At 41.3% G+C, this 21,265-nt stretch overlaps 1 protein-coding gene across 4 annotated transcripts in view; it reads left to right on the top strand.

The window, feature by feature from the left end:
- The window catches only part of HMGCR (3-hydroxy-3-methylglutaryl-CoA reductase), a 42,062-nt gene extending 36,209 nt beyond the window's left edge, over positions 1-5,853 (top strand). For all 4 annotated transcript variants that reach the window (XM_054986981.1, XM_054986983.1, XM_054986982.1 and 1 more), the window contains 5 exons: positions 315-485; positions 1,969-2,109; positions 2,194-2,352; positions 3,687-3,841; positions 3,963-5,853. In XM_054986981.1, the coding sequence (XP_054842956.1) occupies positions 315-485; positions 1,969-2,109; positions 2,194-2,352; positions 3,687-3,841; positions 3,963-4,017 (681 nt within the window). In that variant the 3' untranslated portion in view covers positions 4,018-5,853. The remainder of the gene's footprint in view (positions 1-314; positions 486-1,968; positions 2,110-2,193; positions 2,353-3,686; positions 3,842-3,962) is intronic.
- Positions 5,854-21,265: the final 15,412 nt, after the last annotated feature.

Genomic DNA, 21,265 nt, shown 5'->3' with positions numbered 1-21,265 from the left:
TGGCTGTGAATTAAGTAAAGCTTTGTTTCTGTCCTGTCAAATATTCTATCCTGACAAAACATTCCGTCCACAACATTCTTATAGGCAAATACTGTCACAAAATGTTACTGGTTGATGCACTTGTAGAAAAGGTTAACAGCACTAAGCGAGAGTTTTTGTGGTGATGTCTCTGGAGTTTCAAAGTTAAAGCTCAGTGGAATGTAATACATAATTCTTTCTCCTGTGCTCATTTCCTACAGTCTTAAGTTCCCTCATGTTCTATTAGGAAGAGATCAGACAGTACAGTAACACACCTCTTCCCCTTCCTCAAATAGGGTACTGAAAAGGCACTTGCAAGGCTACAAGAAGAGTTTCCTGACCTCCAAATCCTAGCTATTAGTGGCAACTACTGTACAGATAAAAAGCCAGCTGCCATTAACTGGATAGAGGGAAGAGGGAAGTCTGTTGTCTGTGAAGCTGTCATTCCCACAAATGTTGTTAGAGAGGTAAGGATCTGATGTTGAGCAAACATGTTGATTAATTATACTGCATTCTCTCTTAAATTATCATAGTTCCCCTTTATGTACACTCCACATTTTTCTTTACTTATGGTTTCCATTGTCAGAGAGAGGTTCACTCACAGGCTTGGACATGGGACTGTGGAATTCATAAATTCGGGATTTCAACATTCCTCAGTGGTTGTCATTAAGCTGAAGCTAACTTCATGTCAGCAACAGGCTATATAAGAGGCTAATATTAAGACATCTGTGTGGCATCCATTTTGGCAAGCCTGTATCACTTTAGTTGCCTTCAGTGACCCCAAATAAACCACTTGTAACTTTTTATTATAAAAAAGTGCCTGAGGCATAAAATAATTTCATAATTTCACTATTGATTTTTTTCAGTTGGGTTGTATTTTATCTCAGAATATCAAAACCTTACCTGAGGTACAAAAATTGCACCATGAGATTTTTTCAGAAAACACTGATCTAGAGAAGCATCATTGTGCTATTAGTTTTAAAAATTTGTGTGTCGGGGTGGGGGACAAAAGCACATACAAAGCTGCCTTACACTGAATCAGACCATCATTCTCTCAAGGTCAGTATTGTCTGCTCAGACTGGCAGTGACTCTCCAGGTCTCGGGAAGAGGTCTTTCACATTACCTACTGCCTAGTCCTTCAAACGGGTGATGCTGGGGATTGAATATGGGACATTCTGCATGCAAAGCAGAGACTCATTCACTGAGCCATAGGCTCTCCCTAAATTTGAATTTACCTATTTTTATAGGTAAAATAGCGCAAAATTTCATCTCTTACATTCTTATCCCATTTGGTCTTCTTCCAGTACAGAATATAAGGTCACCAGTTTTTAATAAATCTTTCTTGGAAAAATTGTTTCCTTTCCCACTTTAGTCTGTGTGCAGTTTTTGTCCCTGAGCATAATAAACCACACACCTTATATAACTATATCTTTGTAATGTGTCTTTTTTCCCATACTGTACTAAACAGTCTTCCACCTGGAATAAGCAAATTCTTAATGAGAGATTAAAATTTCCCTCTTTTGGAAAATAACCCAACAGTAATTCCTGGATCTCATTGTGTTTTGTCCTTTGATGTTTCTTCTAAAAGTTTAAATATGTTGAGCAAAAATGACTTAGTGATTGGACACAACCTGGTATAATGAGGCTGATGGTATAGTTTTGGCTATTCTATCCAGCATGTGATGCCATCTATACATATTCTGAGTATTGCCTCTTACAGCTTTACCAGTAACTGCATGTAACTTAACCCAGACATTGTCTGGGATGTCAGTTAATAGATTTTTCTCTTGCAGGCTAGAGTTCTGAGCTCTGATTCATCTGCCTCTGCATATATTCCAGCTACAAGCCATTTATCTTCACATTTGAAAGATGGATTGAGTTATTCTTTAGGACTGTAGAAGTCTACGTCAGCTTTTGAATAGCACATTAAAATCTGATTTGTGTTCTAGGTATTGAAGACCACTACAGAAGCAATGGTTGAAGTCAACATAAACAAGAATTTGATTGGCTCTGCAATGGCTGGTAGCATAGGTGGCTATAATGCTCATGCAGCGAACATTGTTACAGCTATCTATATTGCATGTGGACAGGTACGGTTTTTTGAAGGTGTGTGAGTAAAATATAGATGCAGTTTCTCTGAAAACATATTAATTATTATCTCTCCTGTTTTCTAGGATGCAGCACAGAATGTTGGCAGCTCAAACTGCATCACACTGATGGAACCAACTGGTCCCACCAATGAAGATTTGTATATCAGTTGCACGATGCCTTCTATAGAAATTGGGACTGTGGGTGGAGGAACAAACTTGTTACCACAGCAGGCTTGTTTGCAGGTAGGAAGCATCAAGGGGAATGTAACTAGATTGTCCAAGTAACCCTTCCTGCTTCTGTAATATACTGAGACTTGGGATAAATTGTACATAAACATCCCCCCAAATCAGTGGGTATTCTAATACAAAATTAATGAGCAATAACTTCCTCCCAGAAAGACTGAATAACTGGACATGCCCAAAGCATATCCTCAAGAGTTACACCAGCATTTAGATAGTGGACTTAGTCCTTCACTAAATAAGTGCTGTGGTGTCCAGTATACCATAATATGTAGGTGACTGAGTTGAAGTTTAAGATCCATGGAGCAACAGATAGAGCCTCCATTTTATCCTCACAACAATCCTTTGGGGTAGTATAAGTTGTGTGTGATTGGCCCAAAGTCACTGAATCAGCTGCCACATCAGAATGGGTATTCAAACCTGGGTCTCCCAGATCCTAAATTGAAACTCTAATCACTACACCAGAATGACTTTGGTGCGTTGTTTCTATTGAACAGTAGCAAGCATTCATGCCTGGCTGAGTCATGCATGTCAAGTGGTAGCAGGTCACCCAGTAGTTGCTTTTGGGCCTGGCCCCAATGAGTCCTCCTTCAAAGGCCAAAATAGCTGTAAAAGGGGCCCTGCCCCCTCCCTTTGCCTGTTACTGAAAGAAACAAAGACTTGAACACTGGCAATACTGTTGTGGTTGCATAGCAACAGCTACTGAACACGTTAAAAAGCTGTGTAGGTGCTTCCCCTCCCCCAGTTATTTTTTCCCTTAGAGTTCAGGTGTTTCTACAAACCTGGAGCTTTTCTTGAGTTTTTAGAAATATGTCTTGTCAGTCTATGGCTCTAAGCCTCTGGATTTAAGTATCCACAGATGGGGCCATGTTAGAAATTAGAAATATTGATATGAAACGTGTTTGTCATTTTAGATCAGTACCTACTAGAAGTGTTGAGGAATCTTTCTGACTCTATAAGACATAGCATGTAATGTATACATTAGTCTAAAACTGATTGGAGTTCTATATCCCTTGTGATACAAACTGCTTTTATAGACAGTTCTGACTATTGGCCCATTTAGTCCAGTATTGTCTGTTCTTATGGGCAGCAGTACTTTATGGTTCTCATGCAGAGGTCCTTTTACCTGATCACCTTTATCTGAAGATGCCAGGGACTGAACCCAAAACCTTATATGTGTAAAGTTATTACTGAGCTGTCAGAAGACTTTACATTACACTACATATTTTTTACATTTTGAAAAACTTGTTCCTTGTAAGGTGGCAAAGACTGAAACATTTTTGTATGGAACATATTTCTGCTGGTTGCTGAAAACATATTGTATCCTCTTTTTATAGATGCTTGGTGTCCAAGGAGCAAGTCTCGACAACCCTGGGGAAAATGCCCGTCAGCTTGCCAAAATCGTGTGTGCTACAGTAATGGCAGGAGAACTCTCTCTAATGGCTGCTTTAGCTGCAGGGCATTTGGTCAAAAGCCACATGATCCACAATAGGTGAGAAGGGAACAGTCTTGTCTTGATTCCATCTTGTGAGCCTACCAGCCAACAAAACATAGAAATCTGACAGAAAATGTAATTGAATTTGGTTTTCTTTCTGATTCTTTTTTATATACAGATCAAAAATAAATCTACAGGATCTTCAAGGAACATGTACCAAGAAAGCTGTTTAAACATTAACAGGAACATGAAGCAAAGTTTTGCTGTGGCAAATTGACAACAGAAACAACATATAATCTGTGAATTGAGGAGAAAGATAATCTTCGGTTCAGTGAATTGTTGGGAAGATACTTGAAAGGATCAATGACCATGTTGTTCTTACATGCCACGTTGCATCCTTTTCCTCTGCCATAAAAAGATATTTCTATGGAAAATACTTCAGATGGTTTTAATTGTAATATGGGACTTTAGCTTTCCTGAGTCACATGGTTTATAGGGTGGGGTTTCACATAGTCCACCTAACTCTTCAAAAGGCTCAGTCTCTGTCCTTGAGGTTGAAAATAATTTGATTTGTAAACTACTGAGATGAAATACAGGTTCCGTTACTTATTTATCATTTTTAATTCTACTCGGTTATTTTGTTTGCATTGTTTCTTGTGATCTTTCTGGGTGAACATCATATGTTTGGCATATGAATTGGCAGCAGTAACCAGCGTAGATGCAAGTCACAGTTCCTTTGGGACAAAGAGATCACCAGGCACACAGCTTCTCTTGCCATGTGGTTGATTCATTCTCTCTCTCTCTCCTGGACAGGATCGCAAATTTTTAGATTTTTAGGGTGGTCCCATTGCATCTCCCAAAGTTACTATTTTAATTTTGTTTAAACATTTAAGTGCAAGATTTTAGTAACAGAATCTCAATAGTATATAGAAATCTCTTTAAAAGTACTTCACTTACTATTGTATACAGCTCTTAAATGTCAATCATTTAAGGGGGATAAACTCGGTAGAGACCTTGTTTCAGGGTATAAAACTGCCGAGTCCAAATGCTGAAGGTTTTGTTCAGAATATTCCTTGTTTATCGTGCACTGAGGTGAATAAATCTTCCAGATACGATTTATTGGGCAGCATTCCTGGAAATGGTGTCTGTGCAAGAGCACCGTAGTTTCCATTCACTTCATGAGGACCTTCCCCGAAGAGCTTCCTGGCGGACAACACCCTCGGTAAAGCTTAAACGATTAGGGTCACTTAATGGGAAGAGATTTATATAAAAACATGTTTACACCATTTCTTAATGATAAGTATAGAGCACACCTCTGCAGTAATAGATATATGGCTATAGAGAGATGACAAATTTATATTTCTTTATTACTGATAATTTATTTAATATTTCTGTTTCTGAAAAACAATAACTTATTTGACAGCTAAACCTAACTGCATTTCTTGTTGAAATGACATTAAGAATAAAATAAATGCGACAAGAGTAGCTGCATTCTGGAGAACCAGGTGTGGCTTTCACGAAGCAGAGGAGGAGCAGGGATACGTAGGTGACACTCCTCAGGTGTTGTCACATGCAATGATGCCTCACTGTTTCAAATTGCTAGAAAACTTCAGGGCTGGAGTTCTTAGCATTCTCTCATTGGAACACAATGTGAGCATTCCTTATTTTGTGCAAGTTCAGTATAAACTGTGGTCCTTTGGTTTGTAGTACATAAAGTCTAACTCTTCTGTATGGGCTCATAAAGCTGATGCAAGTCAACACCTACTACTTGCTAGGTATGTGCTGTAGCTTCTTGTAAATAGCATCGTGAATGTCCATCTCCCTACAGTATTGTTGTCCAACATTTACCATTTCCTTATTTATGCAGCATTTGAACTGCTTGATTTTATTATTTAATGCAACACTGAGCTAGCAATAAATGGTTTGTTCAGTGTTCATTTTGGTGAATGTAACTGACATTTTGTCTTTAAAAAACCATTTTGTACTATTACAAAATTGTGTACATTTTGGTACAGATACTTTTTCAGTTTCAGTAAAACAATGCAAAAAGCACCTTGTCTGAATTGTGATACTTTTAAGGCTAATTACAAACTTGATCTGGTCTCTGGCATGAGGATATGATTGAATGGGCAGATTGATACTGGAGAAGGTACTGTGAACCCAGGCTTTCGAAGAAAATAGCCTTGAACCGTATTGCAATCATTTTTAATGGAGTTGCATTCAAAATAGTACTATTTGATATATCTGTGAAATGGAGAAAGGGTATTTATATTTTTTAAAAAGCAAATTTGAAGTATACACAATATTAAAGAAAGAAGGAGCTGCAAACTTTACCTTATGACACCTTGGCCCATAAATACTGAGAGGTGGAGAAAATAAAGGTTGAAAATAGAAAATAACACTTTTTTCTTACTACAAAATTTATATTTGAACAATATCATAAAACACTGCACTATTTAAAAGTGTGTTATACAGGCTGTGCTTGAAAATTTGTATACATTTACACTAAATGGGAATTATCTACTGCTGTTGATTTTCTTACATGAATATATTTATACTGAGTGAGTAAAACTTTTTTAAAAAGGAGTTTCAGTCATCTTCAAAAGTAGAAACACGTTATAGCAACTTTACTCTTCAAAATTACTAATTTTTAAGAAGTCCCTGGGGGTGGGGCATGGGACAGGGTTTTTCCAGGCTTTTGCAATTCTCGCGCTGACTCTGCTCATGTAACTTCTCTTTGAACTTCTGGCTAGGGTAAACTTTCAAGTAAGCCTTTGGCTAAAGTTAAATATTTCATAACTTCTATGTTAAGAGTCAGAACTGCATGCAATAGCTGTCAGTGAGGAGCACTAAGGTGGTTCTCTGGGCAGACTGCCTTAGACAAAATGTTAATTGTTTCGCAGGACGCAGTTATGGAGGGGGGTATCCCTAAGTGGGTTATTCTTTCCACTTGGGTTAACGCCGGGAAAAACTTTAGGAGGAGCCTCCCATTTAAATTCTACTTGTTCCTCAGCATTGTGGGCGTTTTTAGCTCCAATCCAGTTTCACTTTTGACAACAATTTATATGGCCCAAAAGACAAAAATGGTTCTTCATACCAGTACTACATCTTTCTCATCTAGAAAGTCTTGCTGATCAAGGCTCCTGCTGTTTACCTGCTTATTTGCTTACTTCATTTATACCCTGCCTTTGTTCCCAATAGGGACCTATTCTATTTTATCCTCACAACAACCCTGTGAGGCAGGTTAGGCTAAGAGAGTGTGACTGGCTCAATGTTACCCGGATCCTAGTCTATTACTAACCACTACATCATGCTGGATCACATTGCTGCATATAGTTCAGTCATGAAGCCTGTGCACAGTGCTCAAAACTTTCACAATGAAATCCTTTGAATGGTGTCTATTCTAGTCAGTTTCAAAGCAGTTTTTCTGGTCATTGCCATGAGCCGGCCCTATTACTAACCTTGGTTCAGAAGAATTCTGTACCTTCCATGATGATAAGGGGTGCTCCTTTGTTTGGAAAGTAAATACCTTGTTTTAGAGGACTTGGTCTTAACATCCTGCTGTAATTCTCAGCATCCAAAGGAAAAAGGATTGCACAAACTGGATCTGGGCAGAGCTTCAAGAATGTACATTAAATAAACTGCAGGCTTTCAGAAAGCGCATTTTACCCTTCACCTATGATGGGAAAATATCCAAATGGATATTTGATCCAAAATGGATTAAGATTTGCATCCCTTTAGCTTACATCTCCCAGCACCTTCCAGTCCCTCCAGGCATTGCAAGGGAACAGTAGCCTCAGCCATCTTAAATTCTAATGCCTTTCTAGAAAAAATATGTACAGCTGCTACATGGTCTAGAGCTATGTGTGAGCCATTAAAGACTCCTAGTTAACTTGGGAGACCTATGTATAGAGCATTACAATAGTCAGGCCTTGATGTTACCATAGCATGGACCCAGGTGGCCAGGTTGGCCATGTCAAGGTAAGAAGCCATCTTCCAGGCTAGGGAGAGGTTGTAGAAAGCATTTTTGCGGCATTTTTCATAACTTACTTTTCTAGTAATAACACTGGATCCAGTATAACCCCTAGGCTCTTAACCAAGTCTGCAAGGGTCAGATGCTCCATCGAAAGTGGGGATCTCTGCCTTCTCAACAAGCATCACTTCTATCTTGTCTGGGTTCAATTTCAATCATTTTCAGCCATTTCACCACATCTTGTCAGGCAGCGATCCAAGATTTCTCCTGAATCTTGTGGGGACCTGGATAGCAAGATACAGAGTTGGGTGTCATGTGTCGGGGAGGCTCGGCTGGCCTCTACCAGGGCCAGGGCCTTTTCGGTCCTGGCCTCAACCTGATGGAACTCTCTGTCTGAGGACACTTGGGCCCGCCAGGATCTTGTATCATTTAGGCAGGTGGGTCTGTAAGACGGAGATTTTCCGCCAGGCATATGGTGGCGGCTAATTTTAACCCATCATTGCCGAGTCTTCCACTGCTCTTCCTCTACAAGGGGTATGGAGAGTCCACTCCCTCTGGTTGCCCCCAAAGCAGCACAGTATCTGTTTTTATCTGTATTTTATCTGTTTTTATAATTGAATTTAAGCTGTATTTTAATCAATGTTGTGCCTCGCCCTGAGCCTGCTTGTGGGGAGGGCGGGTTAAAAATTATTTAATTAAATAAATAAATGTCATCTGATACATGAAGTGAATCCTCAGTCACCACCTGTATGAACACTAATGAATGTGATGGGGGTGAGAATGTGAACTGTAGGGTTAAAAGGCCACAAAATGCAAGAGGTCTGCAACTGTGAAACATAAAGCTCAAAAATACACAAAATACTATCCTCTTTGACATCAGCTGAGATACGAGGTGTAATAGGCCTTCTGAAGTGTATCATTTATTTTGTCCATACTATGATGCTTAGCTGGCTACAGCTGAGTATTTTTGCCCTGTAAAAAGAATAAAAGGATATCTGAATGAGTCTTCTTGGTTGGCAAGTGAAGTGTTTTATGGTTCCAATATGGTGCAAAATGTTCCAGTAATTATTTTGAAATCTGGCCATATAGCAGACTAGGAGTCTTGCATTATTTTTGAATAACTCAGATCTATGCAGGTGGTGGTGGCTGTGTTAAACCAATGATCTCACTGTAACCCAGTTGCTTCTGTGTGACAGGCACTGTCACACAGGCAACTGATATATTGATGTTTTCTAAAATGAGTGATTCCGCACACGTTGGATAATGCACTTCCAATCCTCTTTATAATTTGGAACGGATTTTTTTGTGTGCGGAACAAAAAATCAACCTCAAACGATTGATAAAGTGCATTGAAAGTGCATTATCCAACGTGTGCGGAATCAGCCCCCATCTGTTTTCAGGCTGTTTTCTAAACCAGCCTGAGTGGATTGTTGATATTCAGAACACCATTTTTAAGCATTTAGCTAACACCTTTAAAATTGAGTGTAGAGATAATACCAACAAGTTTCCATTTTTTCAGGCTTGTCAGACTAGAACTCACTAGGAACCCCAGTATCTATTCCAATGATATGACTTGATGCTATGAATTTTCCACGAGATATAAAGTACCTGCTGCTAATTAGGGTAATCTCACAGCCCTGACTACTAGCTATTATTGTTTCCAGGCAACCCTTCTCCTATAAGGATCTTTCCTTGCATAGAGACCAGATTTCTCCCTGGGTGGCAATGTAATTTTCACAGCCAGATTAAAAAACAGGACTATTAGTTCCAGTGCTTTATTGCAGGTAGAATGTTCTGATGTCAAATCATATTACCTGATCTGCATTTGATATATTTGTTCTTCATACCTTCAGTCCAGCCACACAGGACGTTCAGCATGTACTCAATATCTTCACAACCAGCTTCAGTATAACTTGCTATTACAGGCCGGCCATGACTTCAGGAAAGTGGGTGTAACTTTTGCACATGATTGTGTCCTGGCTCTGTTTTCCCAAATAAAGCACTCTCATCAACACTAATCTACACCTTGTCTCTTCTATCTGTTTTTCTCAGTACATACCAGACCCAAACGTTCAAGCTGACACTTGATTTCTTGGGATGTTCTGAATTTTGGCCTCAGTTGGCACTGGGGAAGTCACCACCTCATTAATGAGCACAAGCAACACAATGCTTGCTGCAAGCATGCCCTCTGCAGAAGCAGGCAAGCATATTTTATTGAAGAAATGCCTCAACCTGCTGAGTCAAGCAGTAGAACACAAAACGAACCCCACCAACTCAAACCAAAGTGGGTCCATCTAGTTAAGCAGCATCTCTTGTTTCCCACCACATGTTTCTGGGAAGCCCACAAGCAGGGCAAGGCAGCAATAACTCTTTTTTTTTTACTATCGTCTCCATCAGCTTTTAAAGTCCTCTAAGGGCTAGCAAACTAGATGACATATTGGAGATCTGCCACCAGATCTCCCCTCTCTTTAAACTAATGTAACTAGTGGTTATGGTGAGGGCAATTTATATTGGGATTGTGGTGCTGGGTGACTAATCTTTACCACTGTGCCATTTTTCTGATGTGAATTTGATTGTGGGAGAACTATTTTGCCCTAGAAATTAAATATTAATTTTCCTTTAAGTTTCCTTCTTGGGAAACTGCAAGGGTCTGATTCACATTGGGAAACAGGTACTGGTGGGGGGCGGGGGGCGGAATGCCCTTCAGCCAGAACCATGGTGCTAATGCAAACCAGCCCACGTCCCCACGTCCTATTTAGAGAAATTTTTAAAAAATGAGAGATTTGAACACAGATTTCTGTCTTCTCTTCTAGTTTTCTTTAAATATCTAATGCATTGTCTGATCTGTTTATGGACCATTTTGACCCACTTACAGTGAAGGATGCTGACAGGGTCCTGGGATCTGTGAAGGCCACTACTTGTGCTCCAGATCCGTGCCTATCCTGGCTACTGAAATAATGTAAGGACCCTGTGGAGAATCAGCCCTCCCGTGAGCCTAGGAGCATGCACAAAGAGTTTGGAGCCTTACCTGTAATTTGTCAAGCTGGAAGAGAGAAAACCCAGTCTGTTATCAGAGCTAGTCCTGAGGACTGAGCAGAAAGATCTGTGGTTCTCGAAAGCTTATGCTCCTATAAAGTTGGTTAGTCTTAAAGGTGCTACTGGACTCTACTATTTTTCATCTGACAGAAATTACTGTTCCTCCAAAAAAGGCTCTTTAGGCTGGAGAAGGCTTCAAATTTTTCTGAATGGAGTGCTGGGATGCCAGTAAGATTTTAAAGCAGATTGCAATATGAATCAATAAATGTCTTTGACTAGAAATGAACAGACATGTTTTGCCTCTGCATAGTGACCCTGGACTTCCCCTGTCCAAGTACTAACCAAGTGCTTTTTCTCCAGCTGTGTGGTTAAGAAACAACAACAATAGGTGTTGTGTACTGCCTCTTAAAGAGGCTATCCCAGTAGGTTTCAGTACAAGCAGGCGTGTAGGAGGGACACAGGTTCACTTTCCCTGCTAGAGGCCTGCAAGGATGCAGGGACTACCAAGAAACTCTTCAGAAATGGGACAGGAAAACCTTGGGCCTAGCAGACAAGAAACCGCCTTTAATTAAGTATTCTTATATCTTTTCTCCCAAGCTATGTTATCTTCCCTACAGTTTCTGTTAGTAAAGAAACCTTCAAGTTAAAGGAAACTGAGTTTTTTTGTTTTTTGTTCCACTACTTAATAAATAATTGTGGTTATATACTGCTCTTCTACATAGATTACTCTTCTACATAACACTCCTCAGAGTGGGGAACATAGTGTTGTATTATCCCTAAAATACCACTAGAGCTGGGAGGAGTGGCTTACCCAAGGCCACCTGCTGAGGTCACGTCAATAATGGGATCCAAACCAGCAGAGTACTGATTTACAGCTCAACCATTTAACCACTATGCAACTTTATTAAGATTACTACATTGTGATGTCATGACAAATAGAAGTTAGTTGGGGACTTTCAAACAAGATCCCATTCAGCTCACAAGAAGAGGAAGTAGAGATTATGTGAATTCACCAATTCTCCTCCAGGCACTTCTGTACATAGGGTTGCCATTCCCCCACCTGGGGTGGGGGATCCCCTGATCCCACCCTTCCCCCCCCTGCGCCCACTTACCTGACCGGTGGGGGGGCACACTCCATGGGGCACCCCTCCCTGCGTGGCACAGCGCGCCCCAAGACAGAGGGCACGCTCCCACGCTGCGAGAGTGGGCGGTGGCAGCAAAAGCAGGCTGCTTTTGCCGCTGCTGCTGCCACCACCTGCTCTCACCGCCACCGCCCACTCTCGTTCAGCGCACAGGGGCTGCGGTGGCAAGATCGTGTGGCAGTGATGGGGAGAGTGGGCAGCGGTGGCAAGAGCAGGCCGCTCTCTCCATGGGGGTAACGGCTACCAATCCCCCACCGGGAGACTCCAGGGACCTGGGGATCTCCCATCGAGTGACTCCAGGACCCTGGCAACCCTATCTGTACATCTTGCTCATTTAGCAGATATGCATGACAAAAATGTCTCCTGCAAAGGAAAGAGAAGTGTCCAAGAGCATGAGGGGAGGGAGTATAACTTCAAGTTGTCTATTCATGTTGCCGTCTTGAATCTCTCCCTTGGCCCAAAGTAAATAAGAAGTCACATTGCTGAAAGCTTTCACATATGCAAATTCATGTAAACAAATATTTATCTAAGACAAAGCTATTCATCTTGAGGTCTCAGAGGGATGCTAATAGAGTCTTTAGAAGAAAAACACTGGGATTCAAGCCTCTCAGCTTGGGAAGCAACAAAACTCTTCTAAAAGTTACAATAGGAAATTGAGTCCAGAAATAAATTAAGATAATGCCTGTGGCAAACTAATAATAGTTTCAATAGTAGAATTTTCCTGCTTTATGGTCTAGTGAAGGGAACCTTAGTATACACTTGGAAGAAAATGACTATCAGAGGAGTGATTAGCAGGAGACAGGACACTCTCCAAATGTGTTCACTCACCATCTCTGTAACAGAAGGACCTCTGTGGACATAACATGTACCTCTGGGGCAATGACTGTTATGGAACCTCCTTCCTGAAGATGTGAGGCCACTGCTTCTCATAATTTTAGAATGACTGCCAAGCTATTTACTTGCCCTAAGCTTTTGGCAAGTGAGCCCATTTGACTTTTATTTTAAGATGATTTGTTTAGCTGTGCTTTTATGTGTTTTAATACTGTTTAACTTTATAAAATAGTGTCAGGCTCCCCTTCAAGGTCGTCAGAGCCTGCAGGGGTGGCCCTCCAGGTTGGCTCACATGCAAGTCAGGGTACAGGGTTGGCCTCAGAAATGAGGGGAGGGGGGGTTGATGACACCCTGGTTCCCTCTCTCGCCTTGCTGGGGTGGCTCAGCTCAATTAGACCCTTCTCTCTACCTAGTAATGCTCTCTCTCTGTAACCTGCACTCTCATTCACATCCACTCCCAACTACCCTTCATCAGCCACCCTGAAGCATGTCCTTATATAGCATCTGGGAGAGATTCCTGCTGCTTTGCCCTGTCCTGTGTTGTCCTGCCCCCTCCCAGACAAAGGCCATGGCTCTCTCCCTCTCCTGGCCTCTCCTAGGGCTTGGCCCAGCCCTTGGCCCTTTCCATCGCCTCTCTGGCTGCCCTGCAGGGTGGAGCTGGTTGGTTTCCACCTAGTGGGTGGCTCAACTTTCGCCTCAGCATGGTGGGCACTGCAGGATTGGCCCGCACCCCTAGGACTCTGGTGCCTTCCCTCAGCACCACTATGGCTTCTGCAGCCCTGGAGGCACAGCCTGGGTCTTCTCCTGCTCCAGCTGGGAGTTGGGACATGGCAGCGGCCAGGCCTTCCCCCAACCGAGCTGAGTGGTGAGCGACCGGGCTTTCCCTTTCTCCAGCTGGGAGTTGGGATACAGCAGTGGTTGCAGCCAGGTTTTCCTCCAACCCAGCTGAGCAGCGGGCTGCTGGACCTTCCCCTGATTCAGCTGGGAGTCAGGACGCAGCAGCGGTGGCAGTGGCCAGGCCGTCCCCCACTCCAGCTGGGAGTTGGGTTGCTGCGTTGCCTGGGCTGGCTGCCAGTGCCCCTTCTTCCTGCTCTCCCGGCTCAGTGGTGTCCCGGCTGGTGGTTGTTGTGCCTCCCGCCCAGCTCCATGTGACCCCCAGGTGAGGCCAGTCGGGGTGTGTGTGTGGCATCTCTCCCTCCAGACAGTTGGGAGAAGTGTATATTCATTTTAATTAAATACACATATGAGTAATTCCCTTAAATGTGCTACATCTTGCAAGACTGTTACATAATACACTACACAGGACAACTAAAGTCATGAATCTGATGTAACTGGCCAGGCAGAGAATGTGCTGTTTCTAAAGGATTAACATCCTCTCACCTCTGGCAATTGTACTTCTGATCCCTTTAAAGCACAAAGTGTCCTCCTGTCTGCTTAAAGTTAATTGTCCTATTTAATAGACATAAATGCCAGATACAGTTCTTTGATCTTAGTTCATATCTTTTGGATAAAAGGAATTTTGATGAAGGTGAGCCCTGGGTTTCTCAAGCAAGAGTCTTTTGGCACTCTGATAGCTGCAGGTGAGGTGAGGATTAAGGTGTTTGTTTCCTAACAGGAAGGTGTACGTGACTTTGAGTCAAGGAATATTTTAGTGCTATTTAAATGTTATTAAACTCCTCATAACCTGCAGTACCATGTGCTGTTCATCTAGAACAAATTTGCATAACTCAAACTGTTAGATGGGCCATAAGAGATTTTGACTGGAGCTAAGTGGGCTACCCTTTGATGGCACCTGGCTCCATTATGGTCCCCAGAACTGTTGGAGACAGGGGTTAAAAAATGCTGCTTTTCAGCTCTTCTGTAGGCTGAGATGTAGCATTCTGATCCCCTCCCTGCAAGGTTTCTCTGGGCCTTGTATTTGCAAGCCCTAAAATCCAACAGAAATTTCCTGCTTTTGCAAGTGCCTAGAGAGAAATTTCTCGCTTGATCCCTGGCATGTGCATGCTCCTGAGATCCAACTGAAAAAGTCTTACATTTTTTAGGCCATGGGGAAATTTCTTCCCATGCAGCTACAAGAAATTACTCAACTGGAAACCAATGGCTTGAAAACTCAAGTGCCTGCATTCAGAGAAATAAATTTCCTTGTGGGGGCAGACAGAACACTGCTGAGAGATACATCTCCCCAGTCTCTAGAATGCAGTGAAGAGCTAAAGGTGGTGTTCAGAATGCTGCCTCTCAGCATTCTGATCCCTCCCACTAGACTCTCCTTGCTGGTCCCAGTGGGGACACAGTGAGGAATTTCCAAGGGAGGATCAGAATAGATCCCCAGGCTGGATCTCATTCTGATTCTCCACTCCAAACTTCTCCCTGTCTGGCCTGGGTTACAGCATGGAATTTCAGGGTGTCCAGAGAAATGATTGGAATGCCAACTTCCAGCTACAAGATGGCGTACTGATTCCCCCCACTCCGGGACTCCTCATTGGACCCTAGTGGGATAAAGCAAGAAGTAGGGTGGATTCCAACTGAGGGTGGGTCCAGCCCGGGCTGCATAACACAGCCCTGCCTGGCTACATGCAGCCCACAGGGAGATAGGCAGAGTGACAGTGAAGGAAGTCTTGGTACAAATCCAATGAGACATGAGGAATAACTCATTTTAAAGCATACTTCATGGCAGTGATGGAAGCAAAAGATAACAGTAATTTACATCTGCACAGTGTTGGCCTGTACAGCCATTCCAGTTGGTCAGAGGCCAGTTGAAGTCTGGCCTGCAAGAGGCAGTAGACTGTTTGGTAGCCTGCTGTAACCATTTTGCTCAGTACTTTGCATATAAAATTTCTCACATCCATTTCTATTTGGAGTCTACAGTAGTAGTGAAAGCGCCTATTTGTCTGGGTGTTTGGGATACTTTTCAGTGTATTCAGTCAGAGGATGTGGACAGGATCCTTGGAGGTTTGAGGCCTACCACCTGCTTGTATGACCCTTAACCTTCCTGGCTAATTAAATCTGCCAGGGGTGGGAGCTGGTTGACTGGGTCCAAGAGGTAGTTAATGCCTCCCTCAGGTCACTCTAGATGTTACTTTTTTTACAGATTCGCCATGGAGCCAACCTGTGCTCTGCTCAGTCACACAGCAGCTCCAGGGGATGGCTTCTATTTAAAAAAAAGAAGAGAGCAAATGAGCTCAGAAAGCTGCTGCCAGGGGAGAGAGAGCTCCTGCTTCTTCCCACGAAGTTTTTTTCCTCTGTGCAAAAACAGTGCAGTTGGGAGACATTTCCTCATTTTTACTGCTCCACATGGAGGAATTGTGTGCTAGTGCAGCAGCAGAAATGGGAAAACTCTCTCCCTGTGCTGTTTTTGCATGGGGAAAAAAGCTTGGGGAACAGGCAGGAGTTCTTCCTCTGCCAGCAGCAGCTTTCCAAGCCCATTTGCACTCTCTTTTTTTAATAGAAGGCATTCTTCGGCACTGCTGCGCGACTGCACATAATATCTAGAGTGACCCGCAGTGATTCCCCCACTCCCAACATTTTAACTGTTTCCATCTTTTGTATTTATTTTAATTTCTGGTTTTAATGATGTATTTATGTGTTACTTTTAAAATGATATTTTAATTTGTATCTTTTACATTTGTTAGTTGTTTCAGTGGCCCTGTGAGGGCAGAAAGGAGGTGTAAAAATCATTAATAATAATAAATATACTGTAGCCAAAGCAATTGTAGGTGAGTGAACAGGATAGTGAAGCCACTCAAGTAGTAGATCCAGAGGAATTAGCTGTATTAGTCTGTAGTAGCAAAATAGTAAAGAGTCCAGTAGCAACTTTAAGATTAACCAACTTTACTGTAGCATAAGCTTTCGAGAACCACAGTTCTCTTCATCAGATGCATGGAGGGTAAGAAGAAACTGGCCATATATATAAAGGTGATGAGGGAAGGGGGGAGTAGATGCAAATCAGTTTACTTCTGATAATGAGATCAGTTTGTTTCTGTTAATGAAATCAGTTACTTCTGATGGTTTACAGACTTCTCATTGATGCAAACAAACCAAAGATGTTTCAGTATCAAACTAAATGGCAGCTAGATTGTACCATGACAATATCTGAGGATCAATGGAAAGAAATCTGGACTTCCAACCTAAATTCACATGAAATAAAGACAAAGCTCCAAACCCTTAAAATTATGACACAATGGTACTTAACACCAAAAAAATTATCAGCAAGTTACTCCTCTAATTCACCCACGTTGGAAAAAGTGTGGCAGTATTGGAACCTATGCACACTGTTGGTGGCAATGCCTGGCTATTAGCAAATTCTGGGTAGAAATCATACAACAAATTGAACAAATAACTAAGTACAAAATCCCCTTACAACCTCAATTAATTTTTCTAAACTTGTGGCATGATAATGAGATCCCTGCAATAAGACGAAATCTAATTAATAGCATACTGGTAGTAGCAAAGTTGCTTATTGCCTCGCACTGGAATAATCCAAGCACCCCTTACATTAAAACAATGGGTGACAAAAGTATGGGATCAATTTATTATTGAAAAAATTACAGACAGTTTGCAAAGAGATATGTCTTCAAGGCCAACTAAGTTTTATGAAAAATGGTGGCCCTTTTTTGAATATATAAATAATGAAGACATGCACTTTCCGAAGCATATATTTTTATATCTTAGAGTTGTAACTAGTGTTATTAAAGATTATACTCACAGTTTTTGTTGGCAATAATCAGTGGCAAAAAGTATAATGCAAAGTATATATGCAAATATGTTATAAGTTGTAAGTTGCATATTTTGTACTATTAATGTTATAATGAATAATAATAAAATAATAATCCAATTCTTCTGTCCCTCAGCTCTATAGGGGCTCAGGTGTAAGAGCTCTTTGTTCCAAGATGGAATCAACTACAAAACTTTCCTCTCCATGCCAAGTGGTTTTATTATCTCTGTTTGCCCAGCCTCCTGTAGGTCAAAGAAGTCTGTCCTGAAATCTCCAGAAGAGACTTTATAGCATCTTAAGCTTAACAAATCTCTCTTCTCAGTTTCTAGATGGAGGTGTGAGCTGACCATTTCATTGTCTCCAGCAAGAATCAGAATTAGAATTAATTAGCATTTCTGAAGGGTTGGGCTGGGTGAAGCTAGAGACTTCTTCCCCTCCTGCCTGTTCTCTACTAAGAGAGAATTTTTTTTAAAGTCCAAAGGTGAAGATTTTTACAGTCCAGACCTCCTAAGTAAAATGTTTACATCAATCTAGTTTTAAACCAAACGCTTTTGCTTTTGTATCATTTACTTTCTAATTTTTTATCTTGTCTAACTTTAGTTCCTATTACTTTCCCCATTATCTCCTGTTATTTTGATTAATCCTGTCTTCAGAATTCTGTAGTACTTTAACTAATGGTTTTCTCAAGTAATCCCATTGAGAGGAGGATTCTAACTATTTCCAAGGTAGCGAGGGAGAAGGAAGTCCCATTTTCCTGTTAACACCATAATAGCTATATAGGTATAACAACCATTTTAATTTTCTGAATTCCACCTAATCTGTGCCATTCTGAAATAATAATTACCATAAAAATGAATAAGAACAAAATATATAATCCCAACCAAAATTTGCTAACATGAAATCATCATGACAATTGTATATTTATATGACACCAGCAGGAAAATATTGCACCATTATTCTAGATTACAGATAGCGCAATCATAAAGAGAGCTACACCATTAAAGTCCATAATCTTAGAAGGGTGTAACTGTTTAGGACTGCACCACCAGACTATTTAGTATTTTGTATAATATATATAGGTTGTAACTATAAATAGCATAAAGTGCTTGAACGGGAGCCAGCGTGGAATAATGGTTAGTGTATTAGACTAGGATCTGGGAGGCCCGGGTCTGAATCCCCACTCCCTCCACTCTTCGCTGGACAACCTTGGGCCAGCCACAACCTCTCAGCCTAATGCACCGCACACAGTGTCATTGTGTTAGACTAGGATCTGGGAGGCCCGGGTCTGAATCCCCACTCCCTCCACTCTTCGCTGGACGACCTTGGGCCAGCCACAACCTCTCAGCCTAATGCACCGCACACAGTGTCATTGCGAGGATAGATTTTAGGAGAAGAGAACCATGTGAGCTGCTTTGAGTGTACATTGGGGAGAAGCGCAGGGTATAAATAAAGTAAGTAAATAAATAAAAACCTTGAACAAAAAAACTACTCAGCTATAAAATATGATAGCTATAGAACAATGTTCCAAAACCACTGTATAATAATAGTACTCAAATGCTACGATGATATAGCTGCCTATAAAATATTCAGCTGAGCATGCAAAATGGGTATTAATCTAATTAAATATGAATTCTTTGGTTAAGTTCTCCCAATGTACTTGGTTGGCTGTAGAACAATACTGCTAAAATGTTTATCTGTCCGTAGGTTATTCAGTTGAGTACCAAAAAAAGTTTTTATAAAGTACTTAAGTGCCTTAAACATTCTCAACCAAAATCATTATATAATGAGCGAATCCACAGTATTATTGCATGCTTTACATAAAATTGCCATTTGTGTAAACAAAGGAAAAGATCTGGCACTGTCTGCTCCAAGGATGATGCTATGGACATCTTTAACTGCCATTCTTTGATGTGCACCAGAAATATGTTCTCTGGAGGCCATTGGTGAATATATAGGAAAGGGCAGGGGTCCTCCTTCCTCTGGTTGGTGCACATAGGTATTTGTCCCTTCTTTCCCCTCTCCTGTGAAGAAAAGGGCTGCAGTCCAGCAGCTAACCTACTGGGGAGAGGGATGCTTGAGGGGGAATGGTCTTCTCTGCCATCCCTTAACTCAACCCCAGGCACCAGTTAGCAGAAACCACATTAGGCTAGAATGTCAGACAGAACCATGCATGTGCATTGCATGTGTACATTCATTGGTTTTTCCTTCTAGCAGTTGCTTGTCTCTATGGATAACAATTTTCAAAGGAGGCTTTTATGGGCCAGAAAAGGCTGCTGCTTTGGGTGGGGTGGGGGGAGCCATGTCCATGCAATCCTGGCCTTGGCAAGCTTGATTTAAAGCCTTCCATTTCTACAGTAATTTTTCACCTCCATGTAAACTCATTGTATGATCTCAAATCACACCTGGTTTCAGTTTTCTTTTTTGTAAAATTTAAGTGGCATATGCTCCTAGATTGTTGTAAGGACCAATCAATACTGCATAGCTCAATAATGTGAAATTGAGTTTTATCAGTATAAATGGTATCAAACTTTTAATCCTCGGTCAATTATTTTGCCTAGGTCCTTTCTCCACTACTACACATACTTTATCGTTAATTAGCATTCTAATTATACACAAAGCAAACAATTTACCTTCTCCATGCTGTCATCCCTGTGCACAACATTATTTAGAACCTCTCTAGAAACTAAACCAGCTGATATACAGAACTCCAGAACAACTGGGACTGGAACTGATGAAGGGTTGTATTAGAGGAAACAGGAAGAGTTAAATTTTTAAAGTCAAGGCTTATAATCTATGTATGTAAGAACGGTCTTAAATGTTAGTTCGTATTAATTCTTTGTGGAAAGTCTTTACCTAAAGCTCGTCTTACCTATAGCATCTGACATCTGTCTGTCTGTGTTAGCCCTTCTGTAAGAGAGATCCCTAAACCTGAAAGTGAGCAACCCCAAGACCTTAGACCTGAAATAGCAGCCTTTGCTTTGCCTTTTCAAAACAGCTACCACACCTGTGATTGTAACAGGGGGAAAAAATCACTAGTAGCAGAAGCCAGTGAGAGTACCATCCAGTTCACAAAGAGTTTTTGCAGTGTGATTTTGTATATGGGAGCACAAAGAGCTATACCCTTTCATTCACTTTCTGACTTTCAGTCAATATACACAGTGACCATAAAATAACTTTCAGCCATCCTCACAATTTGTCTTCAATTAAGGATTTGTTTTGACTTCATCTAAATGTATAGTTTTTACTACAAGTATGCACTGAGAAATCTTTCATTTCAGTTTTGAATCCAGAATTTTCAAACAAATCGTTTACCATTGTTTATTATTTTCAGCTGGGCACTGTTGGTTCTGCTTTAATCCATTTAGCTTTTTTTTTGTTATCAGTAGTTCTTTGCAATGAGGCCTTCAACGCTCTTTGGGGCAGCTGCTTTCGCAGTTAATGGCACCAAAATCATACAGATCACAGACCTCCCTCTAAACTATTGACTCACTGAGTTTGTCCACATACAACAATGGGGTTCGGTGTTTATAGACCCCAAAGAATGCTTGGGGAAGATGTCAAAGCAAGTGTTGGTTGAACACTGACCTCTTCCAGGGGAGTTGGGGAAATAAGGCTCAATCCACTGAGGTTTTTCCTCAAAAACACCACACACACACCTACACACCCTGAAGAAGGTGTTGTTGGTGGGCGCACACTATGGTGGGAAACTGGCTGGGAAAAGAAGTATTTATTCATTTATTCAACTTATATATTGTCTCTCCGCCATGACTGGTGCTTGAGATGGTTTA

Source organism: Eublepharis macularius, chromosome 8, assembly GCF_028583425.1.
Source record: "Eublepharis macularius isolate TG4126 chromosome 8, MPM_Emac_v1.0, whole genome shotgun sequence".
NCBI lineage: Eukaryota > Metazoa > Chordata > Lepidosauria > Squamata > Eublepharidae > Eublepharis > Eublepharis macularius.
Note: the sequence above shows the minus strand (reverse complement) of the source record. Positions and strands in the feature narration are given on the sequence as shown.